The sequence below is a fragment of the Sphaeramia orbicularis genome, chromosome 7, assembly GCF_902148855.1.
Source record: "Sphaeramia orbicularis chromosome 7, fSphaOr1.1, whole genome shotgun sequence".
In the NCBI taxonomy this organism is placed as follows: domain Eukaryota; kingdom Metazoa; phylum Chordata; class Actinopteri; order Kurtiformes; family Apogonidae; genus Sphaeramia; species Sphaeramia orbicularis.
This window is the reverse complement of record NC_043963.1, coordinates 43,361,655-43,385,465: the sequence shown is the minus strand read 5'-3', so window position 1 is coordinate 43,385,465 and position 23,811 is coordinate 43,361,655. Positions and strand designations below refer to the sequence as shown.

General features: G+C 33.9%; 1 protein-coding gene across 1 annotated transcript in view; it reads left to right on the top strand.

Moving 5' to 3' along the window:
• LOC115422428 (plexin-A1-like) overlaps window positions 1-23,811 on the top strand; it is an 837,453-nt gene that overhangs the window by 470,326 nt on the left and 343,316 nt on the right. The window contains 4 exon segments of the mRNA XM_030138774.1: window positions 8,118-8,218; window positions 15,613-15,736; window positions 18,519-18,672; window positions 21,061-21,160. Coding sequence (XP_029994634.1) covers window positions 8,118-8,218; window positions 15,613-15,736; window positions 18,519-18,672; window positions 21,061-21,160 — 479 coding nt within the window.

Here is a 23,811-nt window from a genome sequence, read left to right as displayed (position 1 = left end):
CATTTTATTTGGTATTGGTTTATTGTTCTTATTTTTGTTGTTTTTGAATTGTACAGCTTTTTATGTTTTTTAATCTATTCTTGTATTTTATTCTTTTATTTTGGTTTTATTTATTCTTCTGCACAGCACTGTTTTCTTTGTTCTACAGTTCTATGTCTTTTAATCTATTCTCATATTTTATTCTTTTATTTTGGTTTTATTTATTCATCTGTACAGCACTTTGGTCCACTGTGGTTGTTTTTAAAGTGCTTTACAAATAGAGTTGGATTGGATTGGATATTTGGTGACTATAATGTTATTAATACCATTTTAAATGACAGTTAAAGTGCAATTTCATTAAAAAAAATAAAAAAAATAAAAAAAAGACAAGTGGTGGCAGGCACAACAAGCCCCGCCCCTTGCAGGTATTGTAGTTGAACCACACTGAGAATCTGAGTGTAGACAGCGGTCTGACTTTCTCATCATTAACCCATAAAGACCCAGTGCTACTTTTATGGCAGCTCCCAAATACATTTTTCTCTCTGTTTAACCTTTCTTAAGTGATTTAATATCATTTATCATAATATTATCCTCTGAGTGTTTGTTTTTATTAGTGAAAATCATGTATTTTCCTATATTTAATTCACTGATCATGTAGATGTTCATGAAAGTTCAAATTAAAGTTGAGGGTTATTATATCAGAAACAGAGAAAACTGAAGAAAAAGTGAGTTTTTCTGTAAAGTCTATCAATAACTGAACATAAAAAAGTCTCTCCATCCACTGTCATTTATTAAACTCCATGAGTTTTAGTGGTGAATCAATGCTGTAGAAGATGACAGTGTTTCCATGGTAACTATGAAACCTCTGAACGTCCAAATGGGTCATATCTGATGACTATGAAAAGATGACAAACTGTATTTTACACCAATTATTTACACATATTGACAGGATTAGTGGATCAACAGGTATTAAACCGTTTGCATCAGTTGATGGTTTTGGTCAGTGGTGGATATTTGGTTCTAAGGTTTTTTTCATACAATAAAATGACAAAACAACATGTAAACCAAATTTAATACCATATTTTTTACTCTTCAATGGATTTGTTCATTATATAACTGTAGTTCTATCATAAGTACCTGATGAATCCCCAGACTTTATGGTTCTCTAGTATGGAAAGAAAGAAATACCGTGACTTTTATTGTGATTTTAAGTAAGTAAGTAAATAAGTAATTTTTTTGTCCATTTACCAAAACATAATATATACATGCATACAGTTTTTGATTTCTACATTGAAAGGTGTAGGCAGAAGCAACAGCTTATTTATGCCTACCTTTTCATTCAAAATCATAGATTCACACTGATAATTGGCTTATTTTATCTAGATATTTTATATTTATTGAATACCTTAGTTTTAGACATTCTTTTAAATGTGATTCATTCATTACAGAAGTGTTGTGGAGGATTAACGATACCATGTGTCCCATAATCAAAGCTAACGACGGTCCAGTCAAATGTGTTTTTACTGCGACCAGTGGTGTATACAAATCAAGGTTATTATCGTTAACGAAAACTAACGAAATGACGAAAACTAGAATTGAAAAAAACATTTTTGTTAAGTGAAATAAATAAAAACTATAATTAAAAGAAAAAAACAACAACTAACTGAAACTATGTTGTGTGTTTACAAAACTAACTAAAACGTATAAAAAAAATTATGGTTGAAATTCCCTTAGTTTCGTCTTTGTCAACGTCAGATTGATACGAAATCGATTTATTTCCCTTAAGCAATTTTAGCTAGCGGCACCATACGACACTTCATGGTCCGTCACTTGCGGTTTACAGTTGTCTTCTTGTCCGAACTTTACCTGGAAACATGGAAACTAAAGTTGGGAGAAAGCAGCAGAGTCCTATCTGGGATTTATTTTGAACGCGACGGAGAAGATACGACAAACTAAAATTAATACTAAAACTAAACTAAAACTAAGCATTTAGGAAAAAAATGAAAACTAATAAAAACTAGCAAACCTGCTTTAAAAACTAATTAAAACGAGCTGAATTAGAGAAAAAAAAAAGTTAAAACTAAATAAAACTAAACTATAATGAAAAATCCAAAACTATTACAGGGTGGGGAAGCAAAATTTACAATATTTTGAGGCAGGGATTGAAAGACAGTGTATGACCAATTAGTTTATTGAAAGTCATGAGAATTAATTTGCCACAAGAAAATGTACATAATAGAAAATGTTTTTATTCTATGTGTCCTCCTTCTTTCTCAATAACTGCCTTCACACGCTTCCTGAAACTTGCGCAAGTGTTCCTCAAATATTCGGGTGACAACTTCTCCCATTCTTCTTTAATAGTATCTTCCAGACTTTCTCGTAATAGTTTTGCTCATAGTCATTCTCTTCTTTCCATTATAAACAGTCTTTATGGACACTCCAACTATTTTTGAAATCTCCTTTGGTGTGACGAGTGCATTCAGCAAATCACACACTCTTTGATGTTTGCTTTCCTGATTACTCATATGGGCAAAAGTTTCTGAAAAGGTATGGATAATAGTGTTAGGTATGATTATGACATCAGTGTATGTTTGGTTTCAAAACAATTGACGTAGTGCCTGCTGAGAAAAAACAACTAAATATTCATTGTAAATTTTGCTTCCCCACCCTGTATAACCTTGGTGCAAATGTACAATATGTAGTATGAAAACATTCCTTCCCTCTTGTTTAGTCAAACTAAAGTTTTGACACAGTCTTTTTGCTGTGATGAGCCACTTCTAGAGTGGATTCTAGGCCAGTACTCTGCAGGAAGTAGTCAGAGGATGCTCCATACAGTGGGAGTCATTTAATGGACGGATGGTGAAGCAGGAGGAGAAGCATGAATCTGTGAGGTGTGATGTTCAGTGAAGCTCTGATTGGATGAAAACATCACAGTTCAAAAAGAAAAGTATGTACTGACAGACGACGGATGTGTTTATTTTTCCTAATTATTTATGCGGCAGTTGTCCTGGTTATAAAAAAACAAACAAACAAACAAACGAAAACAAATAACATGTGATTTAGCGTTTGAAGGTTGAAAAGTAGAAAAAATCCTGAAGGCAGAGTTTCCTCTTTGAAGGTGTCTCCACTGCTGTGCCTGCAGCTGCCATTAGAATTCAGCCTCAGCACCTTCCAGCTCACCTGGTGTGCCCCCTGCCTCTGCAGTGTTATTGATGTCGTACTTTACCTGGACCAGGCAGCTGCAGGTGTGTGTTTGCGCGTGCGTGTGTACGTGCGTTCGCGTCCTCATGTGTGTGTGAACGTGTCTTGGGTGGTCAGTGATGTATTTAAGTACTTAAATACAAGTGCCCCAGAAAACTTGTCCCAAACTCTGGCACACAAACATGTTTTAGTCCGCTCGTAACTTTCCTCACTGGTGTGTGTTTGCCAGTGTGTGTTTGTGTGTGTGTGTGTTTGTTTGCCTGAGGCGGTTTCCTGTCTGCCGATCCGTCTGTCACCGGCAAATAGCATCCAGCAAAGTGAGATAAAACACACGGATGCTGATACACCGGAGATTTTGGAGATTTAAGAGAGAGCAGAGCAAACCTGAGCATGCAGGTTGATTAAAGCCTATTCACAATGTTCTCTTAAAGGATATTCCCTCCCCCCTTAAGAATATTCCACAACCTGGGTGAAATTCAAGGTAACTCCTGTCTCCTGATAATCACACAGACAGATGGCGGATGCTGAAAATGCAGGCAGCAGCAGAAAACGTGTGTTTAATGATAACTGCAAAGACAAATGGACACCTCGGTAATACTTCCTGTCTGTCTCGCACCCCCCCCCCCCCCCCCCCCACATATTTCTTCGGTCGCAATCGTAGAGACAGGTGGATTTCTGCTGCATTGTTTGATGTCCTTGTTAACACCGAAGTTCTCCGATTTCCCCACAGAGATCATTAAAGTTTCATCTTATCTCCGTCGCGCAGACACACAGATGGCGGTGGACAAAAGGAGTAATCCTTGATGTTTATCTAAATACCGTTGAGTACAATGACATATTCTTTGTAATAAATCCAGAAGCATTAAAAAAAAATGTAGTTCTTTCATGGTTTGATGAAGACTCTTGTGGAAACATGTTGTCCAAGGATTCTTGGTTTTTTATGTAAATGAAGGTGATGTTTTCTATCTCATGATTTTTTTTTTTCCACGTTACTTCCATTTTTTGTAAATATTTCTTTTTTTTTTTTTATTTACAGTTGGCAGCAGAACATTAGTAGAATAAATGTTTTTAATGCCCAGTTTTGACAGTCAAGGCAAAAATGGTAATGTTCTGCAAATGAGCTACATGACAGAGTTCTGGAAAAGTGAGTTATTTTGGAAAGTTATGAACTGGAAGTATCTATATTCATACCGTACTTTCCGGACTATTGGCTGCACCTGACCATAAGCTACACCCGCCCCTTCTCCAACATCTCATCATCGATTCATTGATGCCAAGGTTACGTGCAGGAGCTCTATTTCCTTCTTCGACAACCGGATCGATCGTTAGCCCAGAAAACATAAATTAGCCGCATCATTTTTGAGCCACGGCTTATAGACTGGAAATTACGGTAGTGTGATACAAAAACACCCAATTTTAACCCTCAAATATCCAAATATCTTTGTAATAAATCCAGAAGCATTAAAATAATGTAGTTCTTTCATGGTTTGATGAAGACTCTTGTGGAAACATGTTGTCCAAGGATTCTTATTTTTATATGTAAATGAAGGTGATGTTTTCGATCTCATGATTTTTTTCCCCACGTTACTTCCATTTTTTGTAAATATTTCTTTTTTTTTTTTTTAATTTACAGTTGGCAGCAGAATATTAGTAGAATAAATGTGTTTTTCATGCCCAGTTGGAGCAAAAATCTCTTTGACGGTCAAGGCAAAAATGTTAATGTTCTGCAAATGAGCTACATGATAGAGTTCTGGATAAGTGAGTTATATTGGAAAGTTATGAACTGGAAGTATCTATATTCATACCGTACTTTCCGGACTATTGGCTGTACCTGACCATAAGCTACACCCGCCCCATCTCCAACATCTCACCATCGATTCATTGATGCCAAGCTTCTTCGACAACTGGACTGATCGTTAGCCCAGAAAACATAAATTAGTCGCATCATTTTTGAGCCACGGCTTATAGACCGAAAATTATGGTGGTAGTGTGATACAAAAACACCCAGTTTTAACCCTCAAATATCCAAACATCTTTGTAATAAATCCAGAAGCATTAAAATAATGTAGTTCTTTCATGGTTTGATGAAGACTCTTGTGGAAACATGTTGTCCAAGGATTCTTATTTTTATATGTAAATGAAGGTGATGTTTTCGATCTCATGATTTTTTTTTCCCACGTTACTTCCATTTTTTGTAAATATTTCTATTTTTTTTTTTAATTTACAGTTGGCAGCAGAATATTAGTAGAATAAATGTTTTTAATGCCCAGTTTTGACAGTCAAGGCAAAAATGGTAATGTTCTGCAAATGAGCTACATGACAGAGTTCTGGAAAAGTGAGTTATTTTGGAAAGTTATGAACTGGAAGTATCTATATTCATACCGTACTTTCCGGACTATTGGCTGCACCTGACCATAAGCTACACCCGCCCCTTCTCCAACATCTCATCATCGATTCATTGATGCCAAGGTTACGTGCAGGAGCTCTATTTCCTTCTTCGACAACCGGATCGATCGTTAGCCCAGAAAACATAAATTAGCCGCATCATTTTTGAGCCACGGCTTATAGACTGGAAATTACGGTAGTGTGATACAAAAACACCCAATTTTAACCCTCAAATATCCAAATATCTTTGTAATAAATCCAGAAGCATTAAAATAATGTAGTTCTTTCATGGTTTGATGAAGACTCTTGTGGAAACATGTTGTCCAAGGATTCTTATTTTTATATGTAAATGAAGGTGATGTTTTCGATCTCATGATTTTTTTCCCCACGTTACTTCCATTTTTTGTAAATATTTCTATATTTTTTTTTAAATTTACAGTTGGCAGCAGAATATTAGTAGAATAAATGTGTTTTTCATGCCCAGTTGGAGCAAAAATCTCTTTGACGGTCAAGGCAAAAATGTTAATGTTCTGCAAATGAGCTACATGATAGAGTTCTGGATAAGTGAGTTATATTGGAAAGTTATGAACTGGAAGTATCTATATTCATACCGTACTTTCCGGAGTATTGGCTGCACCTGACCATAAGCTACACCCGCCCCGTTTCCAACATCTCACCATCGATTCATTGATGCCAAGCTTCTTCGACAACTGGACTGATTGTTAGCCCAGAAAACATAAATTAGCCGCATCATTTTTGAGCCACGGCTTATAGACTGGAAATTACGGTGGTAGTGTGATACAAAAACACCCAGTTTTAACCCTCAAATATCCAAACATCTTTGTAATAAATCCAGAAGCATTAAAAAAAATGTAGTTCTTTCATGGTTTGATGAAGACTCTTGTGGAAACATGTTGTCCAAGGATTCTTGTTTTTTTATGTAAATGAAGGTGATGTTTTCTGTCTCATGATTTTTTTCCCCCCACGTTACTTCCATTTTTTGTAAATATTTCTATATTTTTTTTAAATTCACAGTTGGCAGCAGAATATTAGTAGAATAAAAGTTGGAGCAAAAATCTCTTTGACGGTCAAGGCAAAAATGTTAATGTTCTTCAAATGAGCTACATGATAGAGTTCTGGATAAGTGAGTTATTTTGGAAAGTTATGAACTGGAAGTATCTATATTCATACCGTACTTTCTGGACTATTGGCTGCACCTGACCATAAGCTACACCCGCCCCGTCTCCAACATCTCACCATCGATTCATTGATGCCAAGCTTACGTGTCTTTTATTTCCTTCTTCGACAACCGGATCGATCGTTAGCCGAGAAAACATAAATTAGCCGTCCATAACACCTTCTTCCAGTCTTCAGTAGTCCACTGGTGGTGTTTCATGGCCCAGCCAAGCCTCTTTTTCTTCTTCTGAAGTCTCAGCAATGGCTTTCTTGCTGCAACTCGACCCATCAAACCTGCAACTGGAAGTCTTCTGTTCACAGTGTAAACTCAGACTTGCTTCCTACGACCACTATCTTCACTGTGCTTTCAGCTGTTGTCCTGTCAGTCTCCTATCACTCCAGCTGTTGACTGTCATGAATTTGTCTTCTGATTCTGTTGTGTCTTCGGCTCTGCCAGACCTCTTCCTGTCAGCATTTCCTCCAGTTTCTGAGTGCCTTTGGATGGTGAAGGAAACTGGACTTACTGACACCTGGACTTTCTTGGACATTTCTCCGTAGGACAGACCTACATTTTTCAGTGTTCTGATGATCTGTCTCTCTTTTATCGTTAATTGTCTTTTCCTCGCCATTTTTATATTAACACACTACTTTCTGCAGTACAATACTGTTCAAATAATGCTCCCAACGGTATGGTACCAAAGTGTGTTCCAACACTACTTTTATGCAGACAGAAGGGGTTGGAAAGAATTCACAAATGTTGGGACACCTGTAGGAATCGGTAGCATCGATTTTCGAGACATTTCTCTAGAGGACAGACCTGCATTTTTAAGTGTTCTGATGGTCTGTCTCTCTTCTATCATTAATTGACTTTTCCTCTTTTCCATTTTTACAGCAACTTATTTACAATACTTACTTACTTACTTACTTATTTATTTGTTTATTTCTAACATTCTGTTCATATTTTGTACAGTAAAGTGCTGGTCTGCATCTATATTTTCTGATCCACTCGACAACAACAGCTGTGGGCAGTTTATTACAAGGAGCAAAGTTTGTCACAGGATGTAATCTCTTAACCCGTATGTGTGTTTACATGTGTTCAAGCCTGAACCCCCCACCCCCACCCCCTCCATTTACTCTTGTGTACAGTTGTGAGCATCACCTCCAGAACTGTTTATCTCTGATAGTCACAGTGGGTTTGTTTCTTTAATCTCATGTTCCAGGCTCAGGACTCCTCCAGTACATTCAGAGCCTATAGTGTGTGTGTAAAGTGTGTGTAAAGTGTGTATGAAGTGTTTGAAAGGTGATGCATCCAGCCTCCGTGTTCACACATTAACCACTCAAGTGTGTGTGTGTTTTTCTGCATGTTTGGTTCCCAGGTCAGCCGTGTGCCGGTGGAGAGCTGTGAGCAGTACACATCCTGTGGAGCCTGTCTGGGATCTGGAGACCCCCACTGTGGGTGGTGCGTCCTCCATAATGTGTAAGTGTCCACTGTCTGGACTCATTTCAATTATTACATTAATGAAGGCTTTACAGTTAATTATTGCACCTAAGTGTCTAAAATATTTATAAATTAGTTTGGGTTTTGGAAAGTACTCCTTTAAGTTGTTCTCAGACTGGGTTTATTGTCAGTATTATATATTCTGGTCTGTGATTTTAACCCCTTTGTTTGTTTTTGTCATAATTACATCTTCCTAATTGTCTAAATTAATTTAGTGCTGTTTGGACCAAAAATATGCAGTTTAAGGTCTGGGGATTTTAATGAGCTTAGGTGTAAAAAGTTTACACTTAATTTATTTAATAAAGTGTTATGATGGTGAAATTGTATGTAACCAAGAGTCGAATTACCAGTGTAGAATGTTAAGATTAAATTAAGTCTAAAGTTATTGAAAAACAAACAAAAAATGATTTTAGTATAATAGGTAAAATAGTACTACTTGCTCTGCTCGCTCTGTATTTATTTATAACACTTGATATTTACAACTGCACTCATTACTGAACATTACACCTAATAATAGATAGATAGATAGATAGATAGATAGATAGATAGATAGATAGATAGATAGATAGATAGATAGATAGATAGATAGATAGATAGATAGATAGATAGATAGATAGATAGATAGATAGATAGATAGATAGATAGATGCAGACACACATAGTCTATTAAAACACAATAAAAACAGTACTTTGTTCAATATGCACCAGAGAAATATGATCAATAACTTAAATAGTGACTTAGCTGCTTTTAAAATTGCTTTATGTATTTATTGTTTTCAGAGCATAAAAACAAAATGTTGTTGCTCTTCACGGTTGCATTTTTGTAAAGCTTATTCTATTCTATTCTATTCTATTCTATTCTATTCTATTCTATTCTATTCTATTCTATTCTATTCTATTCTGTTGTATTCTATTCTTATCTATTCTATTTTGTTCTATTCTATTCTGTTCTATTCTATTCTATTCTATTCTATTTTGTTCTATTCTATTCTGTTCTATTGTATTCTATTCTATTTTGTTCTATTCTATTCTGTTCTATTCTATTCTATTCTATTCTATTCTTTTCTGTTCTGTTCTATTCTATTCTATTTTGTTCTCTTCTGTTCTGTTCTATTCTATTTTGTTCTGTTCTATTCTATTCTATTCTATTCTATTTTGTTCTATTCTATTTTGTTCTCTTCTGTTCTGTTCTATTCTATTTTGTTCTGTTCTATTCTATTCTATTCTGTTCTATTCTATTCTATTCTATTCTATTTTGTTCTATTCTATTCTATTTTGTTCTCTTCTGTTCTGTTCTATTCTATTTTGTTCTGTTCTATTCTATTCTATTCTGTTCTATTCTATTCTATTCTATTCTATTCTATTCTATTCTATTCTATTCTATTCTATTCTATTCTATTCTATTCTACTCACTGTATAACCTCTAGTTAGTATCTGTGGTACAGATGCAGGTCAGGACTAAAACTACTAAACTAACCTTAACCAGTAGGTTTCCATAAACATTACTGGTCTGGTATCAGCATCAACAGACCTGCTGACTCTTACCACACACACATCTGTGCAGGTACCTCCACTTTTTTTTTTTTTTTTGAAAACCAAACACAACAGTCCCTTTAATTGGATTTGACATTAAATCAGTCCTATCATTATGAATTCCCCCCCTCGGGGGATCAATAAAGCATATCTTATAAATGTGTCCAAGGGTGAAGTGATTGGAATTGGGGTTCATTAATGTCTGCATTTGGGTCTTTTGTGTTCATTATTTTAATTACTTAACTTCTCTGGCATTTCATCTTGACCGCCTGGCGTGGAATGAACCAGTCAGTCGCTGTCTTGGCGCAGGAGATCATTTAATTTTCTGCCATGTAAATCATGGAAGCCTTTTTTCACTCAGTAATGCAGGCGTTTAGCTTCTAAAGGAGTAAAATACCTCCAGATCTGCATGTCTAAGCACAAGGAAAATTACATATTTTATAAAATACTATGTATTTAATATTTTATAAAAGTTATATTAGCATTAAAAATGTACTTCATGACAGTAACATGAGTAATTGTAATTTCTGATTGGTCATTTGTTCTGTTATTTGCCAAAAATATATTTTTATTATGATGCATTGCCAGTGGGCCTTTCCTTGTACATATTCCTCTGGTTCTAGCCAGTGGTTCTCTGTCTTTTCCTGTTGAGCCCCCTTTGGAGGGTGAAGAATCTCCAGCCCCCCCCAGCCACAAAAACATTGTAACAGTGGTGCAATTATAATACAGTCTACTCTCGTTAAACCGCCCGCCGTTATACCGCCATTTTCGCTCACCGCCGACCAAAACCATTGCACAAAAATCCCCAATGCATTATTCCATTAGCTACCGCCATTTCCGCCCATCGCCATCCGCCAGCCCAGTTCCATGCACAAACAACACTTATACCATTGATTTCCCGACCGTTATACCGCCAGCGTGATTGCCATCGAGTACACATAAATTTTAACAATGCACTGAAACAAACGCGCCAGACGCTGATCGCGACAAGCTACGAGTAGGTCTACGGAACGGCCACCGTTCATTTATCGCAGAACACTCAGTAGGTCAGGATGTCGGGAAGAGCACGTGGGATTAAGCCAAAGCCTCAAGATGACAGGGTGTCGTTTCCCGACACGGTATAATAATGCTTAAAATGTTTCCCCACTTTAAATGATCCCTTACAACATAACAGAATCAAGATTTATTTAGAAACGCAATTAGAACGGGTTAACGGAGGCAGCATAGACATCATATAGTAAACACATGCACATTATGGATGCAACCCATTGTAACGCCATTTTCGCTATACCGCCAATTTGGCCGTGAACGGAAGTTGGCGGTATAACGAGTGTAGACTGTATTTATTAAAAAAAAAAAAAAAAAAAAAAAGCATCAATATCACAACAATATTGCTTGCTTTTCCTTGAATAAATTTTTGTTCAAATTAAAAATAACTTAGATTTTTGCTCAGACGATACAAATAAACCCAACCAGACTGCTCCCTGAGACGATATTTTTCCAAATAAAAATAGAAAATGCACAATTATCTTACAACTAGACAAGGAAGTTAATTTTTTTAGAATGACAAACACATTTTGGTAACAAAGATAAACATTTTAATAATATCAGTGGCTGTAATGAGCCTGTTTCCATTGCAGATGTCAGAACATTAAAGTACAAACTGTGCAAAAACACAAACATTACACATTTTTTTCTTTTCCAGTCCAATCATTCTCCATTCTCCAAACCTAAACTCTTTGACTAGTCACAGATCACCATGGCAGTAGGTTAGTTTGTTGTGCGTCCCTAAAATGAGTCCGGGGTGCTCCAACGCTAAAACATTAGTTCCACCTGCTACATGTTCAAACCTGAAGAAAAAAAAAAACACCCAGGAGAGAACCCCCCCCGCCCCCCGCCCCACCCTCAGCAAGACTACACTGTGCTGACTGATTGTAAGTGTTAATGCTGAAAACTTTATATGATGCAAAAACTAAACTACTCAGGTATTCTAGATTGATTGTTTTCTAAAAATGATTCACCCTTTAACCCTGACATAAAGCAGACTTTTTTAAAAATCTATTTATGAGCGATATCGCTGTGGCATCCCAGACTCCATCGGTGCTTATCCATCTGTTTTATTTCTACAGCCTGTGTTTGGCTGTTTACACTCACAGCAGAGGGTCTTCACTGCAGTAATTGTCAGTCTACATGTTGTCAGACTCATTGTTTATTCTACTGTTCCATTATTTATATCTCTGTAGTAATAATCTATCAGTTCTTGGTACCCCTGCTGTATGGGAGCAGCCATGGATATTTACAGGAAGTTGATGTATAATGTTTGTTTTCAGCCCCTCTCAGAGTTTCACTGCACTGTTACAGCAATCTACTGTACAGTTACTGCTCTTATATAAACCCATGTTCTTAATAGATTGATTTATACGTGTGTATTTTATGCACAGCTGGTGATAGGTGCTAGTATTTTAGAACATTTGACCAAGTACAAATAATAATAATAATAATAATAATAATAATAATAATAATAATAATAATAATAATAATACATATCAGCCAGTGATGGTAAGCAAGGCTGCAAAAAAAAAAAAAAAAAAAAAGTGATAACATTTCCATGTAGTATATTGAAAAGAAATTATATTTAGTTTATATTTAGTTTTTGCATCAAAAAATGTATTGATTTACTTACCTTCATTTAACCAGAAAGTCCCATGTAGTTCCATGTAGTGACAGGATGATCAAAATAGGGCATTTAAAGGGTTAAAAATGTAAAATGAATGAGTCAGCTGACCTTGGTGTACAGAAGTAAAATTAAATTTGTGTAGAAAAATAATTCAACATATAATATTTAATAGCTTCATTTAAATGTATGTATTGTATGTTTTATTTGGCGTTAGTATTTTACATTTGACCTAGCACAAAAAAAAATAAAATAAAATAAAAAATACAAGTGGTTTGAGGCACAACAAACCCCGCCCCTCACATATTTTGTAGCTTATTTTGCCATCGATCCAGCTGATGTCATCATGTCTATGCGTGTGCTGATGTCAGCATATCAATTGCATCTATATAAGTGCCAAATTTGAAGTAAATTGAAACAAAATTGATGTTTTTATAGACATTTGAAATTTCACCCATTATAAGTAAATGGGAGAAGAAAAAAGATTTGGAAATTTCCTAAAAAAAATTTAACTTTGACCTACTTTTCCCAAAATGTAATTACATGTATTCTACATCACTGGCAATCTATAAACTCAATTTGGTATGAATTCAACCAATAGTGTTGCTGCTGCAGACATGTGAAATGTTGCCCATTATAAGTGAATGGGGTGGTGGTGGTTGTGGTGTTAAAAATTCATAAAAAAATTGAACTTTGACCTACTTTTCCCAAAATGTAATCAGATCTATTCTGGGTCACTGGCAATCTATAAACCCAATTTGGTATGAATTCAACCAATAGATTTGTGGCTATGGTGTTAACAAACAAACAAACAAACATACAAACAACCAAAAACAATACACCTTGCCTCCCCTTTGGGGGGCGGGATAAAAATGCATATTAACCAATGTGGCTGTTAATCATTGACCTATGCCAGGCTGGAAAAATAAATAAATAAATAATAATAGGTAATCCAATTTATATGTTGTAGATTGAGAAGAGAAAAGGATCGAAAAAAAAGTTCATTTTTTGCATTAAAAAATATGATTTGTTTACATTACAAACATGGAAATTAAAATATATGACAGTTATTGAGTATTTAGTGTTTTTGTTTATGGCTCAAGTTGATGAAATACAAAAAAAAAAAAAAAACTAGAAAAGCACTCGGAAAGCGCAGACCTCCACCACGGCAGATCAGTCCCCCTCCCCCCCCGATCACCACCAAAATTTAATCATTTGTGTATCAACATTTCTTGAAAATTTCATCCAAATCCTTCCATAAGTTTTTGACGTATGTTGCAAACAGACAGACAAACGAACAAAATATCCACCACCACCACCACCCAACACACACACACCACCCTTGATCACCAGTATCAACATTTCCTAAAAATTTCATGAAAATCCATCCTTAACTTTTACACTTACCTTGTTAACAGACAAACAAACCCAAGGAACAGCGGAGGTAACAAACTGTACGAAAAAAAAAAAAAAAAAAATTACATCACCACGCTGATGCACAGATTACACACTTTTGGTGTTTAGGTAGGGCCTTTCTGGACGGGATAGGGTTAATAACATTGGGTTACAAAAAAATTTTTTTTGCAAGTTGTCTAGGTTTTTTTCAACTGAATTAGGACCATTTTGCACCGCTAAATCCAAAAAAATGACATCTGTTTTTCTCAATCAGGTCAGGTTTTTTTGCTAATTTGATTTGGAAAAATTGGATCTTCTCACAAAATATAATAATTAATACCAAAATAAGATTGGTAAGCACACTTTATGAAACTTGTGACTTGATTCCTGTTAGGTACAATGGTGTATTCACTGCAGATGTAGCAGAATACGTCAGGCTTATTTTTGCAAGATCTTCTAGTCGAAGCCATTTCATTCACCTGTAATATTAACCCTTTCATGCACAGTGGTCACTCCAGTGGACAGCTCTTCTACAGCTGTTCTCTTGTACAGTATATTCATGGATTTTGTTGTTCTTTTCGTTATTTTTTTGTTTTTTCTTTACACATATCTTTATTAAAGTTTTAAGACACTACATATCTTTTCTGACATGAATCGGTAACATTATGTAGATCTCTCCTGAGCATAAACCCCCAGACTCACAAGCCCTCTCCATAGTTTTCACACAGTTTATCAGTAAATACATGTTTCTGTGCGTCAAAAATTAAATGTGTGGTGTCCAGCTGAGTGGACATTTTTGCAACTTCATGAAAAATGGGTGCATAAGAATTTTTTTTTTTTCATTATTATTTTTTGTATATATATATTTTTTTAAATTTCAATTTTTTTTTTTTAAATTGATTTATTTCTTATTTATTTTTCAGAAGAAAATTTTCAATTGCATTGTTTTTTTCATGCCTAAAGAGGAATAAAAAAACTCAGGAAAAAATTTTCATTAAGGTTCTCATAATTCGTGTGTGAAAGGGTTAAAAAAAAAAAAAAAAAAAAAAAAAAAAAAAACATTAATCATAAATTGGCAAAAGTAAAATCTTCAGAACTCATTTACTGCAAAAAATATGAAAGAATTTCGTATCATATGATGTGAAAATACCCATAAATGTAAGCAAAAATGTTAAAAAGCCAATATGTAGCATAGTTCAGAAAGTTGACCTGATTGAGCAAAATTAATGCGATTTTTGGATTCAGCACACCAAAATTATCCTAAATCAGCTCAAAAAACTTCAACAATAAATTTGTTGTTGACCAGTGTAATTGGACCTACATGCCTTAAGAAAGTATACAGTAGTTCTTATTTCTTATTTCATCCTTAAATCCATCATTACACTAATAAAGAAGTTGTGCCTAAAACCATGGGCTTGCAGTTGTTCAATAAGTTCATCCAAAGCATTAACTGAATCATCTGTGCCGTCGCTAAAGTCTGGAATATTCGCACTTCTGTCAGTAAGTAAGACGTAAGACAGAAGCAGCTGATGTTGACATTTTGGGGACATTTTAATGCTTTAATGAGGGCTGATGGGAGGTGAGGTAGACAGAGGTAGGAGTCAGTAAAAAACATTAAAACATTCAACCTTTCAGCAGAAGATGCCAAAACACATGAAAACCCACCTCTGATAGTCAAGACATTTTTATGTGTAGTTTAATAACAGACTAATGTAAATGGAAGGTTTTGTCTGGAATGAAGCTCTGAATGCGTTAAACTGTTTTCATGTCAGATGTTCAAGGAAGGATCGGTGTGAACGAGCCGAGGAGCCTCAACGCTTCACAACCAGAGTGGAACAGTGTGTCCGACTATCCGTCCTACCGCACAACGTCTCTGTTACCATGTCAGAAGTCCAGGTAAAGTCTGCGTAGATATCAGTGTGTGTGAGTGTGTGTACAGGTGTGTTGAGCCGCATTATGTAATAAAAGTTCAAAATGTAATAAGAATGTCACGTCATCTTGTAATAACGCCGCATTATGTAATAAACTGACGCATTTTGTAATAAACTACGTCAACGCATTATGTAGTAAATTTTTTCGCATTATGTAGTAAGTTATTACAGTTTGAGAAATGTATTACAAAATGCACTTGACACATTTTTATTTTTAAAAAAATGTAATAACATGGTTCATTATGTAATAACAATCCAAATTAATATAATTTCAGAGTGTGATAGCTTTTACCTCCGTGGTTGCTAAACCTTGTTGAGCCGCATTATGTAATAAATTCCCATTATGTAATAAAAGTTCAAAATGTAATAAGAATGTCACGTCATCTTGTAATAAAGCCGCATTATGTAATAAACTGACGCATTTTGTAATAAACTACCTCAATGCATCATGTAGTAAATTTTTTCGCATTATGTGGCAAGTTATTACAATTTGAGAAATTTATTACAAAACGCACTTGACACATTTTTATTTAAAAAAAAAATGTAATAACATGGTTCATTATGTAATAACAGTCCAAATTAATATGCCACCTTGTTGAGCCGCATTATGTAATAAATTCCCATTATGTAATAAAAGTTCAAAATGTAATAAGAATGTCACGTCATCTTGTAATAAAGCCTCATTATGTAATAAACTGACGCATTTTGTAATAAACTACGTCAACGCATTATGTAGTAAATTTTTTCGCATTATGTAGTAAGTTATTACAGTTTGAGAAATGTATTACAAAATGCACTTGACACATTTTTATTTTTAAAAAAATGTAATAACATGGTTCATTATGTAATAACAATCCAAATTAATATAATTTCAGAGTGTGATAGCTTTTACCTCCCTGGTTGCTAAACCTTGTTGAGCCGCATTATGTAATAAATTCCCATTATGTAATAAAAGTTCAAAATGTAATAAGAATGTCACGTCATCTTGTAATAAAGCCGCATTATGTAATAAACTGACGCATTTTGTAATAAACTACCTCAATGCATTATGTAGTAAATTTTTTCACATTATGTAGTAAGTTATTACAATTTGAGAAATTTATTACAAAATGCACTTGACACATTTTTATTTGTGAAAATGTAATGTGCTAAATTAATCTTTAAACTGTGTGGTTAAAGTTCTGATTACATTACCTGTAGCTCCTGTGACTAATTTCTTCTAAATTGCTCTGAAATTATATTAATTTGGATATTTATTACATAATGAACCATGTTATTACATTTTTTTTTATATATAAAAATGTGTCAAGTGCATTTTGTAATAAATTTCTCAAATTGTAATAACTTACTACATAATGTGAAAAAATTTACTACATAATGCATTGAGGTAGTTTATTACATAATGCAGCTTTATTACAAGATGACGTGACATTCTTATTACATTTTGAACTTTTATTACATAATGCGAATTTATTACATAATGCGGCTCAACAGTAATAAAGCCGCATTATGTAATAAACTGACGCATTTTGTAATAAACTACCTCAATGCATTATGTAGAAAATTTTTTCACATTATGTAGTATGTTATTACAATTTGAGAAATTTATTACAAAATGCACTTGACACATTTTTATTTGTGAAAATGTAATGTGCTAAATTAATCTTTAAACTGTGTGGTTAAAGTTCTGATTCCATTACCTGTAGCTCCTGTGACTAATTTCTACTAAATTGCTCTGAAATTAAATTAATTTGGATTGTTATTACATCATGAACCATGTTATTACATTTTTTTTTTTACATTTTGTGATAAATTTCTCAAATTGTAATAACTTACGACATAATGTGAAAAAATTTACTATATAATGCATTGATGTAGTTTGTAGTTCAAAAATGTTTGTTTTTTCATCTGAAATAGGCTTTAAGACTAAATTCAATGATGAATACATTTTTTTTCCCCCAATGAGTACCTCATGAATTTAGTATTTTTGGTATTAGTACTTCATATACTATTAGCACAAATACTATGAAATACTTTTACTGTGTACTTTTAGAGTAATCATACTCCAGAATCCATTCCACACTGCACTTCTGTTAGTTGTATTCAGTGGTTGTAACAGATAAAATGTAAAAAAGATTAAAACTCTTAAAAGTTTATACACTGTTATTTTTTGTGGCTCTAGACAATTTTTTTTGGCGGAAGAGGGGGCAAAATGGCTCTTTTGATAATAAAGGTTGCAGACCCCTGGTCTAGTCGAAGCCATTTCATTCACCTGTAATATAAAAAAAAAAAAACCATTAATCATAAATTGGCAAAAGTAAAATCTTCAGAACTCGTTTATTGCGAGAATTATGAAAGAATTTTTTATCATATGATGTGAAAATGCCCATAAATGTAAGCAAAAATGTTAAAAAGCCAATATGTAGCATAGTTCAGAAAGTTGACCTGATTGAGCAAAATTAATGCACACCAAAATTATCCTAAATCAGCCCAAAAAACTTAAACAATAAATTTGTTCTTGACCAGTGTTATTATTTACATAGTTTACGGTTGATGAGTTGATGCAACAGTCTTCTTGGCTTAGACCTGGTTCTTTGGCGGTAAGAAGTGATTTTAGGCACCGGCTTGGACCTGGCTCCGGAACTTCCTGAGTGGAAACCAAGTATCATAGACTGTGAGTTGGGCTGATTTAGTGCTCTGGAAGTCTTATATTCAATGTTTTTTTTTTTTTTCTTCCATCCTTCCAGTTGGTGCTGCAGGCGCAGAATGTGCCCAGTTTATCTGCTGGAGTCAACTGTTCATTCGAGGACTATGTAGAGACAGAAGGACGCATCTACGGTGGACGGATCTTCTGTCTGTCTCCAGCGACTAAAGATGTGACACCGATCACACGTGACCAAGGTAAAAAAACGAGTAAAATCTGACCGTAGATCCGTAACAGAATGACTCGTCTGGTCTTTTGCTTAATAATCTCTCAGTTTTGCTTTTAAAATAGTTTATTTAGAGCAGAAAGTAATGTTAATTCCAAACATTTCAAATGTTTCATTTTGGAGAGAACATGCTCTCTATGTCATTATTTGCTTTTTGGATCAGTAGTTTGGTTTGATATTACATAAATGAAAAGTGTGTATGTTTGTATGTTTTCTGTCCTGCGCTTCATTTTTTTTAAATTTGCTGCTGTCAACTGAGAAACTTCTCCATAGTGGGATCAGTAAAGTCTGTCTTATCTTATCTTATCTTATCTTACTTTACCTTACCTTATTTTATCTGATATTTCTTATATGATCTTACCTTACTTTACCTTACTTTACCTAACTTTATCTTGTCTTTCCTTATCTTATCTTATATTATCTTACCTTATCTTATCTTACTTTACCTTACCTTATTTTATCTGATATTTCTTATATGATCTTACCTTACTTTACCTTACTTTACCTAACTTTATCTTGTCTTTCCTTATCTTATCTTATATTATCTTACCTTATGTTATCTTACTTTGTCTTACCTTACTTTATCTTATCTTGTGACCTTACCTTACTTTACCCTACTGTACCCTACTTTATTTTATCTTATCTTATCTTACCTCACTTTATCTTATCTTACTTTATCTTATATTATCTCACCTTATCTTATATTTTCTCACTTTACCTTACCTTACTTTATCTTATCTTATGATCTTACCTTACTTTACCCTACTGTACCCTACTTTATCTTATCTTATCTTATCTCACCTTACCTTACTTCATCTTATCTTACCTTATCTTATATTTTCTTACTTTACCTTACCTTACTGTATCTGATATTTCTTATATGATCTTACCTTACCCTACTTTATCTAACTTTATCTTGTCTTACTTTATCTTATCTTATATTTTCTCACCTTATGTTATCTTATTTTACCTTACCTTTATCTTATCTTATGATCTTACCTTACCTTACCTTACTTTACCCTACTTTACCGTACTTCATCTTATCTTACTTTATCTTATCTTATCTTACCTTACCTTACTTCATCTTATCTTACCTCACTTTATCTTATATTATCTTACCTTCTCTTATATTTTCTTACCTTATGTTATCTTACTTTACCTTACTTCATTTTATATTATAATCTTACCTAATTTTACCCTACTGTACCCTACTTTATCTTATCTTACTTTACTTTATCTTATCTTTCTTTATCTTATATTATCTTACCTTATCTTATATTTTCTTATTTTCCCTTACCTTACTATAGCTGATATTTCTTATGTGATCTTACCTTACCTTACCCTACTTTATCTAACTTTATCTTGTCTTACTTTATCTTATCTTATCTTATGTTATCTTATTTTACCTTACCTTTATCTTATCTTATGATCTTACCTTACCTTACCTTACTTTACCCTACTTTACCGTACTTCATCTTATCTTACTTTATCTTATCTTATCTTACTTCATCTTATCTTACCTCACTTTATCTTATATTTTCTTACCTTATGTTATCTTACTTCACCTTACTTTATTTTATATTATGATCTTACCTAATTTTACCCTACTGTACCCTACTTTATCTTATCTTACATTACTTTATCTTTCTTTATCTTATATTATCTTACCTTATCTTATATTTTCTTATTTTACCTTACCTTACTATAGCTGATATTTCTTATATGATCTTACCTTACCTTACCTTACCCTACTTTATCTAACTTTATCTTGTCTTACTTTATCTTATCTTTTCTTACCTTATGTTATCTTATTTTACCTTACCTTTATCTTATCTTATGATCTTACCTTACCTTACTTTACCCTACTTTACTGTACTTCATGTTATCTTACTTTATCTTATCTTATTATTATATTATATACCATATATCTTTCAGCTGTGTGAAACAAGAGATGTCTGACTTTATTACTACCCCGATTATCCTAAAGTTAAACAACAATTCACAAATTCAAAGCACCCCCCCCCCCAAAAAAAACAAAAAAAAAAAACAAAAAAACCCCAAAAACCTGTAGATGAACCATTTCCTCCTCAGAGTAACTTCCTTCCAAATCTAATCGATTCTCCTCGAGGCTCTGCTTGTTTTCCAGAAGAAACACTGCAGCTCTGAAATGTCAGCTACACGAGAATTGACAAGTAACACTTCAAATGAGGCGGTTAACATTTCCCAATACATTTCCTGGGATTGGGCTTGATGTTGTTGGGGGTCACGAAACATTTTCCACGCACTCCCTCTCAGTTGTAACACGTGGGATCGTGGAAACAGAGCATTGACGATAAAGTCTTTTTATTTCTCGTTGTAGGTGACCAGCGTGTAATAAAGCTTTACCTGAAGTCCAAGGAGACCGGGAAGAAATTTGCCAGCGTGGACTTTGTTTTCTACAACTGCAGCGTCCACCAGTCGTAAGTTCTTTTAATTGGAAAAATCGTCTCAGAACAGAGGAATAACTCTCAGTGCACATGCATACTCTAGTGTTAAATAGCCTGATAGCTACTTCACATAAACACCGATATTACACACACAGTAAACTGTAGACCGGTGGAAAGAAAAGATCAATACAAGACTGACTGTGGTTCTTTACCAAAAGCAATAGTGCTAAAATATTGGCTTGCAAATAACTCCTATAATGGAAAATGGAGAGAACAGTTCTGTGACCTCTGCTAATTCATTATTCATTGTATTCAAGCTTTTTACAAATCAATTAGTTAATTAAATCCCAAGCAATGAAAGGACTACTGGTGAGTGAAATAATAAATCGATTCCTAACCATGCAAGACCTGAAAGAGCAGCCAAGTTTGGGAGGCTAAAGCACATCCGTCTTGTTCCTTGGAAATGAATTATACCTGATTTAAGTACATTAATATGGTTTGACTTTTCAGCACTTGTATGAAAGCAGAGTTTAACAGGGTTTGATCTATTGGTCTATTGATGCTGAGTTTTGTTGCTTAGAACATTTGTGTCTTTTATTAAACTGTGGCATTACATTTGTGGAGTCTTGATTCATAAAAAAAAAAAAAAACAACAGAAGTGACTCTTTAACGCTTTCATGCACAAATTATGACAACCATAGTCAAGATTTTTTTTTTCTCTGATGTAAGTTACCGAACTGTTAGTATTATATGTGATCATTTGAAATACTGGTACTTGTTAACTCATATAACTAGTCCACTGACTCATGGGCTGTTTGCTGTGTCTTCCCTGATATCCAGATAAAGTGTAAAATCCAAACAGGACAGATCTTGGCTCCAAATGAAGCCGGTGGGGTATAAACTTAATGTTGTTCTACTGCTGTCGGACACTGACGGTGGTTCCGATTCGCTCCAATAGACATACATTGAGCTCCTCTCTTAAATAGAACGTATATGATGGTTTTCCCAGGATTCATTCTGGTCCCTGTTGTTTTACTTGTGATATCTAGTCATCCTTCTTTAAAATTTTCCTGCATAAATCGCATCTCAGGGCAAATAAAAGGCTTCGATATCTGTCATGTCGGGCTTTGATTGACAGGCCTGTATGACAGCTCATTTGCCTGAGTTTCAGTTTATTTAATAAAACACATTTTTCCTGTCAGACAGCTCCACTGTGGTTATGGTTCCAATCACAAGACTATGAAGTGACTTTGTTATATAGTATAATCCTTATAGACTGCTCCCATAGATCCCCTCATGTTGTCCAAATATGGTCACTTCTTGCTCCAGAACAGCCAAAGTACTACCTACTGGCATCTAAAAGGAAGTTCAGAAACCTCTGTCCACTAAGTCTGGTTCATCAGCGACAAACACACAATAATTTTGAATTTGAATTGAACTGAAATCTTTATTTCGAACATGTAGACAGTGAAATCAAAATAAAAATCAACCAAAAAAATATCAGTACTGGTACAGAAAAGGTTGATAAGTAAACAAAGGAAAAAAATAAATAAATAAATAAATAAATAAATAAACGAATAAATGAAATGAAATTGTACACGCTTGAAAAGGAGTAGAAAGAAGTAAAAACTTATGTACTCCTACCCCCAATCTCTATTCCTTATGATAACTATATAGCATTTTTTTATGAATATCAATATAATAATAATAATAATAATAATAATAATAATAATAATAATAATAATAATGACAACAACAACGACAATAATAATAATAATAATAAATAAATAAATAAACAAATAAATGACATGAAATTATACGTGCTCGAAAAGGAGTAGAAAGAAGTAAAAACTTATGTACTCATACCACCAATCTCTATTCCTTATGATCACTATATAGCAATTATTATTTTATATGAATATAATAATAATAATAATAATAATAATAATAATAATGACAACAACAACAACAACAACAACAATAATAATAATAATAATATCACACATCCTTTTTCCTATATACACTAATATAATAATATCCATTTATAAATTATCCCACCATATATTAATAAAAACTAAAAAACAAACAAAAACACATATACATATAATATAAATACATATAATATTCTATATTGTACTATATAGTAATATAGTAATAATAAAACAGTTACATGGCAAAATGCGTGCGATACTTTAGCAAAAGTCCCTAATTTTCCCTCTGGATCTCACATTGTACCTGTATCTGAGAGCACCTGCCATCTGTCATAGTCTCACAATTGCAGTGTTAATTCTGACAAACATCAGGTAGATGAAATACATTCATACAGTTATGACGGATCACAGCTGTACGAAAAGAGTAACAATGTGACAGAGCTGAAAGCTGCAGGTGAGCGTGAGTAGCTTTAGCGAACGCTGTGTTAATGCTGCATTGTATTTCCGTCACATCCACAGCATAAAAATGAGGAGTTTTTGTCTATAACTGACAAAGTAATTATACTGACTCTGACAGAAGGCAGCGTCTAACTCTATAACCCTGTGTTTGTTTGGTGCAGCTGGAAATGTGATATTGTGAAATATATAATTAGCAGAGGCTCAAACTTTGGTCATAACTGTAGATGTTTCTGTTGATGAAAGCTGGGAACTGAAAGGTATCATGTAAAAAAAAACATATTAATACAACAGATT